Source organism: Ambystoma mexicanum, chromosome 8 (genome assembly GCF_040938575.1).
Source record: "Ambystoma mexicanum isolate Mex_15411 chromosome 8, UKY_AmexF1_1, whole genome shotgun sequence".
Taxonomy (NCBI): Eukaryota; Metazoa; Chordata; class Amphibia; order Caudata; family Ambystomatidae; genus Ambystoma; species Ambystoma mexicanum.
In genome coordinates this window covers 1,141,027,607-1,141,047,575 of record NC_090929.1, presented here as the reverse complement: position 1 = coordinate 1,141,047,575, position 19,969 = coordinate 1,141,027,607, and the positions used below count along the sequence as shown (strand labels likewise).

The 19,969-nt window shown below is 42.0% G+C and overlaps 1 protein-coding gene across 1 annotated transcript in view; it reads right to left on the bottom strand.

The window, feature by feature from the left end:
• Positions 1-19,969, bottom strand: part of RTKN2 (rhotekin 2) — a 497,356-nt gene that overhangs the window by 281,345 nt on the left and 196,042 nt on the right. The window contains exon 6 of the mRNA XM_069611200.1: positions 1,107-1,295. Coding sequence (XP_069467301.1) covers positions 1,107-1,295 — 189 coding nt within the window. The remainder of the gene's footprint in view (positions 1-1,106; positions 1,296-19,969) is intronic.

Genomic DNA, 19,969 nt, shown 5'->3' with positions numbered 1-19,969 from the left:
CCACCCACCAGCCCAAGGTCACCTAGTTTCTCAGTTGCCTTGTTTTCTGGCCTTTCCCAGAGTCTGAATAACGCCCTCGAAGCTTTCAGTGGCTTCTCTTACTTTGATACAGGCTAATGTGAGCAAGAGCCCACAGAAGGTATGCACAAGTTGTTGCCCCTTGTTTCTGTTATTTGTACCAATCTAAGATGCATCTCCCAAGGACACAGCTCCATAATAAGACTGCTTCTCTCTGCTTTCCCTCATCTTTGAATTCTGCGATGGTCTCTACAGAAGGATTTTCCATAAAAATGTTATGGCTTCCACAGGAATGCTAGCGATACTTCACGTGTGCCCACTACCGGAGCCTCTTGAGTGGGTCTGTTGCAGTTGCAAGGCAGACGAGAACATATTTCCCATATACTGTGCAGGCCTAGTCTCTTGAGGAGTTTAGTACCTTAGGGGCATTGGGAAGGCACTACAAGGAATGCACAGAGCTGCAGGGTAAGTGGTTTGGTGGAAATCAAGGGCTCCTTGTACACCAACTCGAGGTAGCACATAACTCATGGCCATCCACAGCCCCAAGAGTCCACTATATCCATGTAGGTGGCCCGTCAGCAAAGTTGCTGACATAGGTTTTAGCATCCCTACCTGCTACTTGGAAACGTATCCATACCCTATTTTGACTTCACATCATTTTTTTTCTTGTAAAGGTGATACATTTGGTCCATTTTATTATAGAATTTATAATTAGCCATCCTATAAAATCTTTTCAGCCTCAACTTAGTGATTTAATTTTCTTTGTTTTCATTTTGCTATTGCATCTAGATGTGCAATACTACCCTGACCATTAAATGATACACATTTGCGTTCAATTTACCATCTCTTTTACCCAAATGTATACAGTTCACTTCTTTATATACAAACTGTACCCTTGTGTAAGCTTTTAAAGCATCCCAGTGGGTGAAAAATCGGCATCCAGCAAATTCACAGCGATGAACTTGAAAATTAATATGCAACAGGTCAATTGTAAGAACTACTCAATCTGTCAAGATCCCTTAAGATCAGCCTTGCTTCCAATGGCAAAAGTGCTATACACTAAAATTAACATGGAAAAAAAATCTCACGCGGGTGTGTTAAAAAAGACGTTTTCAGGAACTCCTCCATCCAGCGAAAAGTTTTTCTTCACACTAGATTTACCAAGTGACCTTCTAAGTTTCTGGACAAGCTTCTTCGGTGTGTTTGAGGAGAATGGTTCTTCGACACAGCAGCTATACACTTCCAACTTGATCTCAAAATCTGGTCTTGCTTCATTGCTGAAACAAGAGTAAAATGGCATTCAGTGGAAAATAAATGTACAATTAGAAACACATACACCTGATTAATGCAGTAATGGTCCAATATCTCAAAAAGCCAATGACAAATCATTTTTACTGTAGACAAAACTACTTCCAATCAACTAAAAAAAGAATTTTCATAATGGGGACACGGTCCAAAATACATGAAGTCCGACATATCAGATGAAGCACCAAAAGGAAAATCAGAACATAGGCAACAAAGAAAACAGGCTAAGCAGATACAATGACACGGGTGCGAGATACAATAGGACGACACATTTGTAAATCAAATTGGTTTTGATCAAATTTAAAGTTTTCCAGTGTATACTACCATCTAAACAAGTCCCCCATTCCCTCCGCACAACAGTAATTTATACAGGCACAATGTCCAATCACAGTCATTACTCTACCACCTACTTTGGGGTTCAGAAACATTGTGTCCTACAATTGTATGTGAGGTGGTGATGGCAGCCATCTTCTGGCACTGTTGAGGAGCATAATGAAACCATTGTCCACAGGCTGTGGAACACTCGCGTCCCCTGCACACCTTTAATGTTTGTATAGACAAACAGTGTTTATGTACAATTCCTTAAAAATTGTTTATCAATGGACAATTCAGTATTCACAATTTGATAGTGTAACACTATGTTATACATATATATAAATGTGACTCACAGACAATAAGTTACATGTATATAACACATTCAGAAAATTGCATCAGATTTCATCAAACGGATGTTCGCATCATCAAAACATACATTTCAAAGGTATTTTCACAGCGGAAATTTTCATTGTGCAAGTGACTGCTCAACACGTTTCGGGATGGAATGTCCTTTCCCTAGGAGCTCAGAATATAATGTCCTTTTCAAAATGACCATTCACAGTAATCTATAGTGTAGTATAGGTTTTCCTCAAGCCCCTGATCTCATTAGAAAACCATCTTTTACAGAGTTGTAGCTACCACCTCATCTCTGCTTTTGAAATGGTCCTGAGCACGTACAGAGTTACTTCCGAAATCTGACGGCACGCCCGACCAAGGATAACCCACAAGGTAAACATAGCCACACAATGTGAACAGATATAGCAAAACAATGCTCTTAGAGCCGCACTGAATATCTCTAAGAGAACATATCTCTGAGACAAGAAGGAAGCACAAATGGCTGTCCACACATGAGAAAATCAGACTCAAGACTGCTTCCCTTACCCACAAATGCTTAAACAACAAAGCCCCACAATATCTAGCAGATAGATTCTCGAGAACAGCTTCCACCAGACTGACAAGACTAGCCAACACCAATCGCCTACAGGAACCCCGATTAAAACTCTCCACCATTGGAGGCTCTAGCTTCCCAGTTAAAGCAGCCCAATTGTGGAATGTACTTCCCACCACACTGAGAATCAAACTATTCTTCACCAAATTTAGGCAAAACTTGATCAAATGGTTAATAGAAATGGACGACAAATGATTGCACAAGCTTGATCCCAACTGTATACAAATACAAATCCTGTATATAAAATTGTACATGTATATAATTGTTATTACCAGATTGTTAATTGTTAAATTGCTGGCTTGTGAATTGCATGCCTTCTGCTGAGACTTTGTAACATGTAACTTATGCACTAAGCTGTACAACTTCTTACTTCTTGCGCCCTAATACCCTTGGGTCTGGCAAGCACAATAAATACTAAAGTAACACGTTTCTGCAGAAAGCAAAACTACATTTTTTTAACATTCTGTTGCAGAATATCTGATCTCTACAGCGACCCCCACCATGAGGGATCCTCTACTTATTGCATATTTCACAGTATGAAGCCAGATGAGATCGCTTCGCACATAAATGTCCTTCAAGCAATCCGCCAAGTGAGACAGCCAACACTTTCTACATTTCAGGCATCCCAAGATATATATATATATATATATATATATATATATATATATATATATATATATATATATATATATATATATATATATATATATATATATATATATATATATATATATATATATATATATATATATATATATATATATATTTTTTTTTTTTTTTTTTAATCGATCTTCACCACCCTTGACGCATTCTTACCTGGCGAATGTCGAAGTGGACACATGAGAGCTATATAGCATATGTACAGAATGTATGAGTTAATTTTGAATTATCTGTACGGCTAACATACTTCCTTTGTATACTACACTGTAGATTACCATGAATGGCCATTTTGAGAAGGACATTGTATTCTGAGCTCTTGATGAAGGGACATTCCGTCCCGAAACACGCTGAGCAGTCACTTCCACAATGAAAATTTCCACTGTGAAATTACTTTTGAAATGTATATGTTTTGATGATACGAACATACATTTGATGAAATCTGCTGAATGTATTATTATACATGTAACTTAGTGTAACATATATATGAATGTGACATAAAATATCAAACTGAATTGTGAATATTGAATTGTCCTTTAATAAGCAATTTTTAAGGAATATCACATAAACACTGTCTATACAAGCATTGAAGGTGTGCAGGGGACGCCAGTGTTCCACAGCCTGTTCACACTGGTGTCATTTTCCCATTGCAAATACAGCCCAGTGCCAGGGCTGTTTACCTCTCCCCCGCACCTTCTTACATTCTTAACCCTAGTTCATACACCAGATTGCATAAACCTTTAGTAGTGCACCTACAAAAAGCCCTCTCACTGTTGAGGAGGATGCCTTGAAGGCCCCAGGATTAAAGTGTGTCATAATTCTGACATGGCGCAATGTAGAAGAGACGCATCGCTGGAGGCCTTTCCCATGGAAATAAAGAGGATTCCCTATTTAGCGCCCATGCTGTAGTGGGCACCATAGATGAACTCTGCATGGTTGATCAGCAATAATGCTGGACATCAGGACTTAGGAGGAACTTTTTGATGATGCAGGAGAAGAACGAAAAGGCCGCCAGGCTAGACGCCCTTAGCACCCTCATTGGGACCTGCATATACACACACTCTGTACTTCTGGAACGTGTTCTATTCTGGTGTTCAGTTGGACGAGTGCTCAAATTAGAAGTTAGTAGTAATCTGCTTGCCAGAATGCTTGGATGTGTGCATGTAGTTCCAGGATGGAATGTCAGGGGGAGCCTGGGAGGGTGTTCCTAAAGTGGCTGTTAAAAGGAGAGCTTGGTTATGTGCGGCTGGTCCAGTGTTGCTGTGCCCATACGATCGTATTACATGGTGTTGGACTTACCTTCTTAACCCCACAGTTACATCATAGTTGCTATAGCTCTTCTACATCATTTGTTCTAAAGGAATGAATCATGGATAAAGCCCAGATGCAATAAACAAATGGGTCAAGTGGAGATGAATCACCTGTTAAAATAGGTACACTGGATTTAGAGCCAGCGCTGTCTGAGCTATTACTTCAACTTTTTGCACTCAGTAACAACAGACTCCTACACAAGAGTGACCCATGACTAAATTACTCTGCTTACTGAAAATATCCAAACCTACAATGGCTGATTAACATATAGAAGACATAATAGGAGCAGGTGAACACAGAGTACAAGGCGTGGAACAGATGCAATTGAAAGTTCTGCATCTAGAATCAATGAATGTTGATTTGGAAGAGCACAACAGATGGGACACTACCTGCTTTTTTGGCATCCAGAAGGGAATACGAAGAAATGACGCAATTCTTTCTGGAAACATGGCTACCAAAGCTCCTCAACTTAAAATTTGATCCACCATTGGTAACAAAATGGGGACATCGTATCACATCAGCTCCAAAAACCAGTAACGATCCCCACCCTCTCATTGTATACTACTTATGTCAATCACACCAGAATGGTTTAAGCGACAGCCAAGAATCGCCAAGATGGTTTCAAGATGTATAATTCAGCATGCTTTTCTAGGTCAGATATGGAGAAGAGGAAAAGATTCCTGCAGCAGAGTTCGATCCTTCAAAAGTGGGATCTTCAATGAGACTTATTGGAGTATGCAAAAAGGATGGCAGGACCAAGGGATATATGGACCCGGACGATTTGAGACTCTCTGGAACAAGATGCAATAGACACAGCAACACACATCAGAACATGTTTGCGGAGATTTCAGTACTGAAAGGCAACACAGATGACTACTGGGAGCACTTTTGCTATAAACCATAACAGACGAGAAAATCTTTGTGGGCTCAGCTACAAAGCTCTTCAAGCAGGTGGACGAACAGGCGCAACAAATCATCTCCTCTGAAACATTGGACATTTTTACTAAAGGCACATGGATCTTGTCTGCTTCACTTTAGTTCAGTGTTTTCTAGGCTGGAATCAAAACGTTGCTGGGTTCATAAAAAAATGCTTTGCCACAGAGGCTCAGACATATTGGTATAAGGATGCTGTTAGAACTCTTCCTACAGCAAATAAGGGCAATAGACAAGGACTCCAATGTAAAGCTCTGATTACTCCTTTCTGCAATTGATATATGTACAAACAGCCCAATTTATCTTTGAATGCTCTGGAAGAATCTGAAAAATGGGAGTTCACCGTCTGAGTTCATGACTTATAATTTTTTTAAGGTCAGTTTGCAGTGTTCTGGACCTCATGCATAAATTAAACAGATTATTGGTCTGCATTTCTCACAGAAACCAGGAGGGGGTTCAGGGATCAATAACCACCTGCAATTTATTATTCACTTTACCCTAATTAGATCACTAGCCGAACACTGGAACAATCCAATTTTTTTTTCTTCGAATTGTGATGTCCCTCTAATGGTAATGAGGGGTCATGGAGAGAATATGACCACAGAAGTGGAAAGTGATCAAGGTGGTATTCAAATGGACACAGGTGATTACATCAGATCATGCTTGCATGGTTGTTTTTTGATGGTTCAATTTTTCTGATGCCTTCATTTGCTACTGGGGTAGTAGGTTTCAAATGTGTTTTTCTTTCTAATTTGTGCACTATGAGATTGGGAATTGTTTTATAAAGTAGCTGCAATCTAGTGTTAAGAGTTGTTCATCCTTTGAGCAGGTCACTCTTTCAGGTCATAAACAGGTCTTCACTTAATGCGATTTCACTGGTCATGGTCCTTGGGGGAAAAATGTATTTTAAATTTAAAAAGGCCGGATGTAGTGTTCATCCAAGAAACCCAAGCCTCGGGGTAGCACCCACTTTAGGTTGTGAATACGTCAAAAAGCAAACTGCAGATGGTAAATCGGGGTATGGTATATAGAAGGGGGTGTGTAGTGGGGCGTGTAGGGGGGGGGGGGGGGTTGATCTCCCCCTACATTTTTTCAGTAAAGAAAAGGTGTTCAATTCAGGAGAAACAAAATACGTCAAACATTCATAGATCCAGCTTCAGAGAGTCTGCGTGCTATACAGCTACACATCTAAAGAGTCCAGGAAGAAATGTGGTGTAGCCATTCTTTTTCACAAATCAAGTAAGAAAACTGTTGAAAACTTGGCAAGATTGTGAAGGTCGCATTACCATTGTCAAAATACACACTGACCCAATGGAACTAGTACTTGACTCTACATTCACACTAAATGACCAAGATGGGGTGCTACTCTTATTTAAATGGGATACTGACAAATTAGCGAAGTTTTAATGATTATCAGGGGAGATCGGAACATTGTAGGCGATCCCGCATTAGATAGATCAGGGAGGCCAGACATTACACCTCACCGCGGCATGTTACCAGATCTTATGAAGGTTCATGGGTTAATTGAACCTTTGCGCCAGAAAATTCCTCAACTGGGAAATACACATACATATCCTGTGCACATGTGCCAGGCTGGATTACTTTATTATTTCTGACTTTAATGTACTACTAGACTGTACAATACTTCCTCCAGGTATGTCAGACAAAATATGGCCTTTCTACCTTTAGTTGCATAGTCAACATATAACCGGTAGAGGATGAACATCAGTTATTTTAGACATCCTGCCGATAAAACCCTCCTCAAATCTGTGAAAGTTTTAAACTGAAATGGTGATAGTATCTCTTCAGCTGTTCTGGGGGCAACAACCAAAGTAGATTTAAGTGCGGGGGATGCAACAAGAAGCGGCTACTCTTAAAAACAGAGAAAAGGAAGTGCATCAAGTTTGAGGCAAATGGTCTAAGAACTTGTTGATCAATATATAAAAACTCGTAACGCCTTACTGCATCACAAAATGATGAAAGCTAAATAAATACAAATGTAATTCCTCACAACAGGCGGAGCATGCATTATTTTATCTCAGACCCTATGAACAAGGAGGGAAAGCAGGCTGTCCCTTTGCGTCGCAACTTAAATGGCAAACAAGTCTCATGTATTCTCTCAGCCGGAGGAGATGGCAAATTTCTTTGTAGAATATTATTAGTACATTATATAGGTCTACCATAACCCACACTGTTGAATAGGAACGTTTCAAGCACAATCTGACTCTGCGCGTATTGGACATGGAAATGAGACAAAAGTTAGGATCACCATTTATGGAGCAGGTGGTGTGTACTATAGAAAACTGATATGGAGAACATTTCCACGTGAAGATGGCTTCCCTGCTGAATATTATAAATCATGTGAAACATTAATAGTACCAGTTACAAATCTGGACAATTTGTCCCTTCTCCCCATGGTGAAGCTAGGGAGTTGAGCCTGCTCTGCAAGACCCCCACTAGGGGTCTGGACAAATGGGGCCTCACTGGGAGCGCCTCCTCTCTAGGGGACAAGGACTCCCAGTCCAAAGAGGACCTCCCTGAAAGGACTAGGTTGTTGGATTACATAGGACTGGATAGAACTGAAGGTTTTCAAACTTTAAATACAAGTAACCAGCAATCCTCTTTCCACACTATTGGCTTCAGGTAATGCTGACTTATCCGGGAAACACCGGGAAACTTGCCGTGATGACTTGCGTGCACAGAATAAGAATTGCACAGAATAAGAATTGCGAATTGAGAAAGACTGGGGAAGCCATGCGCAACTCCTATGCAGGGAGGAGATTCCATGGAAAGCAGTGGCGAGCCTCGAAACACGTCCTGGAGGAGCAGAGATGCGCACGACCGCAGAAGCAAAGCTGCAAGCTGGAGGCCATGGAGCAGTTACGCTGACTCAGAGGGAATCTCCAGGCAAGGAAGGAGATGGAACAGAAAGCAAACCATCCTTTCAGGTGGTGTTTGTTTATTATTTATTGTGCGCACCCCACCCTGAGGTATCTGGGCACATTACAAGAATATGCATGTTCATGGTTACAGAATAGGTAGTACACAATAATTACATATAAAAGGTGGCAGGATACAGAGTAAGACAGTACAAAAGGTACTAGGGGGAGATATATACAATTCGGGCGCAGTAAGGAGTAAAGGGTCTATACAGGTGTGTTTTTGGAAGTCAACCAAAGTTTTGGGGGGGGTGGGGGGGGTGTGTGTGTGTGTTTGTGTGTGGTGGGGTGTTATTGGGTTGGGGGGGGCTGGGGGTGTTCCATAACTGGCAGCCATCACAGGGGAAACTGGTACCCCCAGCTCTTTTAGCTAGGTATTGAGGGGCAGCGTTATTGAGGCATTTATAGGTGAGGGAGGCTGTTTTGAGTTGTATTCTTACTTGGATGGAGAGAGCCAGTTGTAGTTCTGTCTGGTAGTTGACATATGCTGCCATCTGGAAATACCCAGGGTGGTTCTAAGGGCATTATTCTGCAGGATTTGGAGTTGGTTGATGATGGATTTACTTGCTCCTAAATAAAGGGCGTTGCAGTAGTCGATTTTTGTTAGGGCTAGTGCACGCGCTAGGGTCATACCACTTTCCGGGGAGAGAAAGGGTTTGCAAGAGTGGATGAGCTTGCAGGTGTATGCAGTAGTTGAAGCTGTAGCACTAACCTGTTTACGCAGACTCAGGGAGGAGTCTAGGTAAAAACTTAGGTTTTTAACATCATTGGTCACCTTAATATCATTACCATCAATGTTGAAAGATCGGTATAGGTTGCTCAATTTCTTCTATGCTGGTAGGGGAGGCTAACAGGAGTAACTCAGTCTTCTCATCATTCAGGCAAAGACTGAGTGGCCATCCAAGCCTGAATGATGAGGTAGATTTTATAGACAAGAGCAAGGTCTGCATCATAATCTCCTGACAGAGGCAGGATGATCTGGGTGATATGATAGGTTATTTATAACACGCTTAATACCCAGAGGTTTCTAAGCACGGACCCGGGATTCGAACCTGTGTTGCTACGTGTCGTCAGGGCGAGCATGTTGCCCCTGAGCTATCCTCCCGAAGCGCATAGTTCATGTAGGTGACACCCAGATAGATGGTCCAGATCATCAAACAGTGGTTTGGTGAACACATTGTACATGGTAGGTGATACACATGTGTAACGCTCACCTGATTCCCGCAGAGGCGCCCGTCTTGCCGTATCTTCAAAGGTGATGTGTAACACACGGTTGGCTCTTTGGGCTGGACCTCTGTGCACTGTATGTCTGACTCGAAGAGTAAGATGTCTTAGGTAAGTGAACGCCGAGCTCTCCATCTGCCTCGGGGCAGGGTGCCGTAACCAGTTTCTTCACTGGATAAGGGTGCAGGCCTCTTGACCTCAGAGGACTGCTGTCCGTCGTTAACTGCACGAACGGTAAGTTCTGGGCACTTCAAATGTCTTAAAAGTCTTTTGTAATGATATCTCTTGTTTTGCAGGGTTCGGGCGATGGCGGATGGCGGGCTGATGAGAGTTGAGGATCGAACCCGCGTGAGGAATAGAAGCGCCTGGAAGTACGTAAGTAAGCGCTTGTAGCCTGCTTCACGATGCGCACTAACTGTCCCTTTTATCTTGCAGGTACAAGTTCGGAGCTTTAGAGAAGCTGAAGGGTGCTGGAATACCCACTGGATTCGGCGTGGGAAGGAGTAATGGCACGTGAGTAATAAAGTTGCCCAATGTCTTTAAACGCACCTTCTTTTGTCTTTCAGATGCGGGATGCAGCGCCGAAGGCCTCCGGAGCATGCGAAGAGTAGGTAAGCTTTTGTCTTTCAGATGCCGGAATGCAGTGCGAAGACCTCCGGAGCATGCGAAGAGTAGGTAAGCCTTTGTCTTTCAGATGCCGGAATGCAGCGCGAGGCGTTGGTGACAGCCGATGGACCAGGTAAGAGATGCGCTGCCACTGAAGACCGTAGTGCTAACCTGTTCTTTCTTTGTCTTTACAGGTGCTGCTGAAGACTGGATTCCAGGATGGTAAGCCTTTGTTCCCTTAGGCCCAGGATCAGAAGCAGAAGACACGATGAGCGTTCTGCTGCAGAGAATGCAGAATAACGCAAAGCAAGATTCCTCCATCGGGTGTGGTTTAAATAGCCTCCTGTATTGCTTAGGTGTCTCCTTCCACAGCCACGCCTAGGTAAGAAAAGAGTTCCTGCTTTCCAGAAGAGTTCCAGTGTTCTGAACCTAGGGAGTGGCTCCTGCCCCACCCAACAGGAAAAGTAGTCCCAAACAGAAGAGGATCAGGGGTTCAACTGGCAGGTAAGTAAGCAGCATGGTCTGCTGCAGGTAAGTCCACCCAAGCATTATGAGCCCGGCGCTTCCAGCGCTGGGACTGGGCATCTTTATGAGCCTGGTGCCACTGGCGCCAGGACAGGGTCCAAAAGGTCCCAATTGGGACTGGCTGGCACTCGGAACCGGGGTTATGGGTCTGCTTCCAAGGGAGTCGGGCAAGTCCTGATCTTTTGGAAGCAGAGATCATGACAACATGAACCTTGTGGAACACCACAGGAAATGGGGATGGGGTCATCTGCTGCGGAGGCAGAGAAGACTCATGGTTCTGTTGTTGAGGAAAGATTGGATCCATGCTGTTGCTTCAGTTGAAAAGTGAGCTGCCGTGGATAGGTGTCTACAAAGCACCTTGTGATCTACCAGATCAAAGGCGGCTGACAAATCCAACAGAAGCAAGAGAGCAGATTTCCCTTGGTCCTTTAGGTCATCGATTTGAATCCTTAGATCGATCATGGCAGTTTGTCCCATGTTGGGGCCTGAAACCGGATTGTCGGAGTCCAAGTAGTTTGTGGGTCTCGAGGTACGTTTGAATTTGGTTATAGGCAGTCTTGTCAATTTTGAGGAGAAAAGGTACTGTGGTGATAGGACAAAAATCGGTGCGGATGCTGGGGTCAAGTGTGTTTTTTTATTTAGTAGAGGTAGCACCCATGAATTCTTCAGATTGGTTGGGACGGTGCCTGTGCGACAGGAGGCATTGATGAGGGTGCTTTAGTTGTGTCTTTGATGACCGAAGCTGGACAGGAGTCACCTTGGCAATTAGAAGGTTTGAGCGAGGCAATAATGTTAATTACGTCTTGGGTGGAAACTGGGGTGAATATGAACGTTGTAGTGATTTCGGCAAGATAGGGGTAGGTTTGAGCGTGGTGTGTGTTGTGGAGTTTGTTTGCCGCTATTTTCTTTTGAAGCAGAGTCATTTTCATTAGTTAGGGCTTCTTGAATTTTGGTGCAAAAGGTCTTATCCTTGATGCAGTGATCAGTTGAAGGAATAGGAGATTCAAGTTCTCTTAAGATAGTGAATAGTTCCTCTGGAGTTTGCGCTCACCTTTTCAATCCTGTTATTGAAGGTTTCTCCTTTGGCTATCAGAATTTCTTCTTTATATCTGGCTGAGATTTTGAGCATGATGTCTTTATTGATTGAAGAAGGGTTATTTCTCAATGAAGTTTTGCATTTTCTTTTTTCGTTTCTAAGGGCTTTCAATTTAGGGATGAACCAAGAGTTGGTGTGCTTTAGGTTTGCTTTTGCGCATTTTTAAAGGGGCAATGTTATCTAGCGCCCTAGTCAAGGTTTTGTTATAGAGGTCTACCAAATCTGATGGGTCGGAGGAGGCAGATGAGCGCTCAAGTAGGGGTTGGAGGAGATGCAAAAGTTTACCTACAGTAATATTCTTTTTGTTCCTGGTAGGCATGGATGGGACAATGAGGTTGTCTGTATTAGGAGGAGTGCAATCTTGAAGGTGGAAGGAGAGGAGGGGATGGTCAGTCCAAGGTTGAGGCTCAATAGAGATGATAGTGGTGCTGCTGCAGTTAAGGTCTGCTATCCAGTCGAAGATTCTTCCTTTGTCATGGGTGGGAAGAACACTCCGAGTGAGGCCAAGCTCCACTAAGGAGTTGGCAATGGATGTAGCATGAGTATCAGTCGGGTCATTAAAACCTAGATTAAGGTCGCCTAGTAAGAGGATTTGGGAGGTGGGTTTGGGGTTAGTGGACAGGAGTGCATTCATTTCTTCCTCGGAGGAGCCCAACGGTCCAGGAGGTCTATAAATTAGATGCATGTTATGGTTCTAGAGTTAGTGAGTGGAAGTTTTACAGTTATTAGTTCGCAGGAATTAGTAGGGGTATGTGAGACAACGCTAAGTCCCAGAGTGGTTTTGGCTATGAAAGCCACTCCACCTCCTCTGGCGGAGTCTGTCTGCTCTGAGGACTGTATAATTATTCGGGGTCACTAGAAGGACAGATGGTCCAGCTACTTCATGTAGCCAGTTCTCGGTAATTGCAAGTAAGTCCGGATAATATTTTAGTATTAGATCAGCAATGTCCACTGAATGGGCGACTAGGGACCTGGCATTTATCATAGCTCCTAGGATAGCATTAGGGTGGTTGTTATGGGCAGAAAGTAGGGGAGCGGCCGTGGCCAGTCTGGTCTTCAAATGTTTCGGTTTTGTTTTGGGTGTACGTTGAGGGGAGTTGCAAGTGGGCAATGGGACAGAAGGTATCTTGTATGATTTGCCAAGTCAGTTGCCAACCCTGGCATTAAGCTCGTTAAGGGCATGGATGATTGGGCATCGGTACAGTGAGGGTCGTGGTGGGAGGATTAGAGGTCGTAGTGGGTTGAGGTGTGTCAAGTAGCGGGCCCGCAGTTACCAATGGGTGATTGTTAGTAGCAATTGCTATGGGCGGTGAGTAGGATCTAGACAGGGGTGAGGTACGCAAAGGCTTAAAAGGGGGCAGGAAAGACGTCGGCCTGATCAGCGTGGGCAGGTTCAATGGCGGCAGAAAGTTGGTAGGTGTGATGTGGTGATCGGGGTTAGGGCGCTTGGCCATGGTTGTAGGTCTCCTAGTCATGATAGAGTGTAAGTTATTGGTGTGACATAAAAGCTTTGTGGTGGGATGGGCACCCAGCAACCAACAACGAAACCAGACCCAGCAAGGAGCCAGAGTCTCCATGCGGAGTGCCCATCCAGGCTCCCGCCATGAAGATGCCAGAGAAGGTAACAAGCTGTGGGGTCAGAGAGGGCCACAAACATTCTTGGTATGAAACACTAGGAAACCGAAATGAGCACAAGACCCAGGTAATCTGGAATGAGAGTGCCGCTAACCTCTCATATCAAGGCTGGAGAAAGCACTGGGAGCGTGAAAGCCTGAAAGTATGGAACGGGCATGCGGTAGCATGTAAAGAGTGGAAGACACAAGCAGCATCTACGAAGATGAGTAAGCAGTGTTCAGTATCAGAAAGTGAGAGACTTACATAGACAAGTCTTGTGGGCCAGGGAATTCAAGGAACACGTTTGATTGTATCCAAGTTGTGGAAGCCAAGAAAGGTATAAAAAGGGGTTTGAATTGAACGCTATTAAACCTATCACAAGGCTACAGGACTGGGGAATACCAGTGACACAAGAGGTGAAACGAAGGACTATATGAAAAAGTAATCCTGGAGGGATTGTTGCTACTGCTAAAGGCTAAATGTATCCTGGAGGAATTCAACCAGTGGTAATGTCAAATGAGAGAAAGCAAGAATAATGGTCTTTTGGTTCGCCAGAGAGGGAGGGGGTAAAAACTGTATACAAGATACTCATATGAACTATATATAAGGAATGGCTAATGTGTAGGGCTATCCTACGAAGATTACAAGACTGAAATAGGTGCTCTAAGCGCCAGGTAAGGCAGACACGCATGCCAAGGTTGTACTGCAAGCCTCCTTTTTAGATGGGTGTTTCTAAAGTGGCAGGGCCAGTTAGGAATTTAGAAATGTGCACTCTGGACTATGATGAGCACCCTCCATTTTTGTTTTAGAAGGAAGGGAATCTCCCTCACAGTGATTGGGCCAGTTGGGCATTTTCCTTTTATTCTGCAAAACACAAACATAATATGACCAATTGTTGGAGTCCTCCCCTGGTTTGCCACATACCTACAATGAATTGGATAATTTGGTTAAGCTTCTGAAAGAATTCAACAACGTTTTGATATCAATGCTTCCTAAACTTGAATGGGACAATAAACGCTATAAAAATGTCAGGCCTACATCTCTTAATCAACGTTCACAAAAGAATAATCCTAGCCAAACCAATGCAAAAAAATAAAATAAAAAATAAAATCAATACCACCACACCTCCCAACTCAGATTGATTTTTCAAGACAACCATGTCCCCAATGGAGTGCCAGAGAACAATGTACACAATATTTTACATGTACTACGAAAAATGGGATCAGAAGATGACATCACTAATTACATTACAAGCATCTGGCAGTAAACGTGGCCTTCAGCCATGGTCAATGTGCATGGCTAAATATATTTGAATACATTAATGGGCACTAATCAAGGCCTTCAGCAGACCACAACCTTCAGCAGGTGTACTGTATATTTTAAAACACTAAGACCACAAATCATAGACTTGGTCCTTCACCAGTGGCTACAGACATCAACCATGTTCACTGTATATTACAAACACTAAGCAGCCTCTAGACATGGGCTTTAGCACAATACTAGCCAGTGCCCACAGCTTTTGGCTGTCTCACTATATAATTTAACATATAAATGGCCCACTAGCCATGGTCTTGGAGCATGAGCAGCTGATACATCTTTTGTCCATGCCCACTGTATATTTTGAAATATGAACATTCCACAAGGTATGACGTGCGGACGTGCCCACTGTATATTATACAACACTAATTAACCACTAGCTATGTCCTTCAGCCGTGCCCACTGTATATTCATACACTAACCAGCCACTAGCCAAACAGTATTAGCCAATGGCCACAGCCTTTGGCCGTGCCGACTGTATATTCTAACATGTTAATGGGAACTAGCTATGGCCTTTAGCCATGGCAACCAACTACAGCTTTCAACCTTGCCCACTATGTATTTTATAACAGTGATGGGCTACTAAGCATGCCCGTTAACCATGCACATTGGTATTTTACATCACTGAACACTAGCTATGGTGTTTGGTGACGGCCAGTGACCACAGCCTTCGTCATGACCAAGGCCACAGCCTAAATTGTTAAGATAATAAAAGTTTGAGATAACTTTTGAACAGTGTTATATCTAATGTGATTATTGATGTAATCTATAATATACAATGTAATTCGTGTTGTCACCAGTGAGGTCATCAGTGATACCATTTGTGATATCATCAGTGTTCTCCTACAACATGTAATTAGTGAGGTCATCAGTGATGTCATCATTGGGGTCAAAGGCTGCGCAACAGGGGTTGCAAAGTTAAGGGGGGGTTTAGCTGAATTTCAGACGTTTTGTTGCATTAAGTTCTCACTTAACACCCTGCTACTACATTTTGTTCCTTGAATAAAATTTCTCCAATATAAATATATATGCATAAATAATTTTTCTGACATACAGAATTGAGCTGCATCTTATATGAAGACAAGAGCCGACCGAGATAAGGCATTAGGTGCTCAATGTACTAATTTCGTTATAACACTCACCCATCAAACCTGGGTTTGGTACAAGGGAATTCTAATAGTCACACAGAAATTCAAAGTTTGACAATGGGAATTAGGGCATGAACCTTATGGTCACGAAAAACAAGTACAAGAATTAGTAGTTTAACTTGGATACCCTATGGACACTCCTGGGCTCGTGTCCGTATGCTCATCCACACAATGCATGGATTAGATATAAAGCTTAATACGCGTGAAAGTATATTAAGAACAACATCTGGATTACATTAGTTATGATCTTTTGTTTTGCTTCCACTTATTTTCCCTCCTTTTTTGTTCCATATGCAGCATTCGATAGTATTAAGAGTACGAATTCGCTCGATCAGAAAACATGGATTAAGTTATTAGGGCTGTTAATTGACTGAAATTCGACACTTAAGCCTTGAAAAAGCCCAAGTAAGGACAAAACGGTTGGCCATACAGTCGGGAGAATTTTTTTTTCTATCTTTGGCTTTATTTTCTATTTCCGTCTTTTGGCAGTATGTATTCATAATGTATTCACTCAACTTACTAACACACCAATCCTAAAAAAATAAATAAAAAAAATAGCCAAAACTGAATCATTGTCACTACATTGTTTTAAAGTTTACTAAAAAAAAAAACAATTTCAATGGAACCATTGAGTTCATTATTTGATATTGGGCAAGGACATGGGCAAGAGAGTATAGTCTCCTAGATTTTGTTTATGCTCGATTGATATATTGGTAACTTCTTCAAATAGCTCAGTCAACCATATCCTAGCTACTGTGTTTAGCCCAGCCTATAGTCCAGCAATGCTCTTATGGTCATGATGCCATTACTGCTTATATGTTTATCAAAGAAGACTGTTGTTCTGTAACTATAGAGATAATTTGTTCTTCTAGTTTTGGCTAGTTATGGAATCTGAAATTCTTTTAATAAATGAATTAAAAAAATAGAGTACAATGTAAATGGTGGCTACAAACGAGTGTAACAAAGCTTTGCTACAACGGTCCCGCTTGTAGAAGCCTTAGAAAAGTTTAACTGCTCCACTCCCAGGCAAAAACGTATGGACTGCAGCCTCACCACTATACAGCCTACCCAGCATGCCTCGCTACAGCCCAGCCCTTCCCGCCCCTTCGATGTCAGTCTCCACGTGATCCTGAGTGCAGAGCCTTTTCTGAAACTAGCAGTGTGAAAGGGTGTTGTTGCAGGTTAGCTTATTATGTATTTATGCATGTGTGCAAGGAGTTTGTAATATCGCATCAGTGAGTGTGTGGACGAGTATGATGTATGGGGGCTGGGTGCACACGTAAATGAGCAAATGTATCGTCAATGGGATCTTTAAATGGAGTGAATGTGTAATTGTGATATATATGTACACACACAAACATATACATAAAGATCGTATTTATAGAAAGTAAGACAGTGTTCGTAAAGGTATTAAAAAAACAGCAGAAACCAAGGAACAAAGCACTCTGCTAACTGAATCAGACACAGACGAGCTTCCACAGATAAGTCTCCAGCAATGAAGACACCCCCCCACCCCCATCAGGCTCAATTTTTTTAGAAGAAATGACACTGTTACACCAGGTACACAAGGGCAAGATCAAAACAAAAGGCAAAGGTTTACCAAAGCAAACAAGCAAAAAGAGTACAACAAGGGGACGCAGGGGACAAGGGAAGAGGAAAAAAGCTGGATCAGTCAGCAGGCTGTTTGACATGCTCTGGTAAAAACAAGAAGAGCCAATAACCAATGATGCAATGCAAGTAATAAACTTATCAGATAGAATCTTGACAAAATCCCAACAAAGTACTGGAAAAAGGACTTTCATTCTGTCCAACTGCGAAATTTGACGATCCTCAACTATGAATCGATCTTTGTTTTATCTGAAAACTGAGATTAGCTAAATTCTACGCTAATAGTGATTTCACCAAAACTTTTGATGTAGAACCAACTCCATCTGAACTCAGTATATGTGATATTCCAGCATTTAGAGATCTGAACTTACTGGGCAAGGTGAGGAAACAGTCAATATAGATCTCGAATTTCGTTATGAGTGGTCAATTGAGCTACCAATGGATATCAACACCAAATTAGCAGCTCCTAGCAACATGAGGAATAATTCCAGATTTAATCCCTCAAACATGAACTCCCCAACAATAGATCAATTTGAAGAGCTCATCATTGATGATCTCAGCGAACAATCTAAAACAATTAAATTAAAATCAACCCTGACCAAGTTACAACATACAGCAAACTACAAGCAGACAGTTCAATCAGAGTGAGATCATCCTATAAAGGTGGCAATGTTGTAGTATTAAAAACCAAATACTACCAAAAGGGAAGCAGAAAAACAATTAAGAGACAGTGCAGCTATGTAAAATTATCCTGTAACCCATTTCCTCAGTATAAAGTGGAGTACGACAAATTAACAACGTGGTATGATCTAGGCCTTATTAATATCAAGGAAAAGAAATTTCTAACCAAAGACCATCCACTGACTCCAATTATACACTTTATTCCAAAGATCCATAAGTCTATGTCCCGACCACCAGGACAACCGATAGTGCAGTCAATGAACTACCTTTTGGAAAACGCATCCAAATATGTGGATACTTTCTTGTTCCCCTTTGTGGAAACACTACCATCGTACACCAAAGATACCACAGCCTTTTAAAATCAAATTGCCCATATACCTTGGCAACAGGATTTCCTTTCAGTAACACTGGATGTTGTTTGCTTATACACCTGTATTTCACACTCACATGGTCTCACAGCAGTTTTGTCAACCAGATCCCTCAGATATCGGGAACATTCGCAAATGCTGCTGGACATGCTTTCTTTTATTCTAACCCATAACACGTTCATGTTTGATCAGGTGTATTACAATCAAATTGTGGAACAGCTGTGGGCACTGCTGTAGCCACGTTTGCCAATTTGTACATGGGCGCATGGGAGGAAGCCCTGTTTTCAAATGAACCTCAGAAAAGCTGCATAGATAAGGTAGTTTGTGACAAAATGTATATAAATTACCTTTTTGTTATTTGGAATGGAACAGATACTGACTGGATAAGCATTTGATAGTCTAAATCAGGAACATCGGAATCTTAAATTTACTGATCATCATTGGTCAGAAATAGTCTATTTGGAAATCAAGAGTCAAAATAAACAATGGTACAATAACCACAGAGTTGCACCGAAATGATACAAGTACCAACACTCTGTTACACGCAACCAGTACACATCCTCACAGTCTCAAATACAGCATTCCGTACGGCGAGTTCCTGCAAATCAAGAGAAATTGTGGTGAAAATTCAATCTGGGAAATCAATGCAAAGAGAACATCAGCTAGATTTTTAGCAAGAGGTAAAGCATATGTTCGCAGTTATAACAAAACCAGGGAAATACTTATTAAAGAAACTTCTCAGAAGCAACAGATACACGAGAAAGAAGACAATGTCATCAGATTTATCACTACATATAAATCTGGAGCTAAGGAAACAAATCAAATTCTGAATAAGTATTGGCACTTGCTCAAACGAGATGGGGATATTAGTCATCTCTTGCCATCAAATGCCACAGTTACTTATAGGAAGCCTCCCTCAATACAGACAAGGTTGTCACTGAGCATGTTCCAATCAACCAATACACAAATAACCAATTGGTTACCCAAGAGTACATCAGGTTTCTCCAAATGTGCAAAGTGCAAGGCATGTCATTTTGGGATAAATACTCGAAAATACATCCATCCACGAACCAAAAGTAAAATCAAAAAGGAACTCAAATGATCTACACAGTTTGCTATTTATGTAATCACATGTGCATGTAACCTGTGGTAGATTGGTAGCACAAAATTGGAAGCAAGACTATGTATTCTGAAGCACTTACGTGCAGTTAAAAATCGGGACATGTCCTACCCCCTTGCAAAACATTTAGAAGACAGACATAAAAGTGACATTAGATCTTTCAAATATTTTGTTATCGACACTGTAAAAGTGCATGCAAGGGGAGGAGACAGACTTCGGAAACTCAGACAAATGG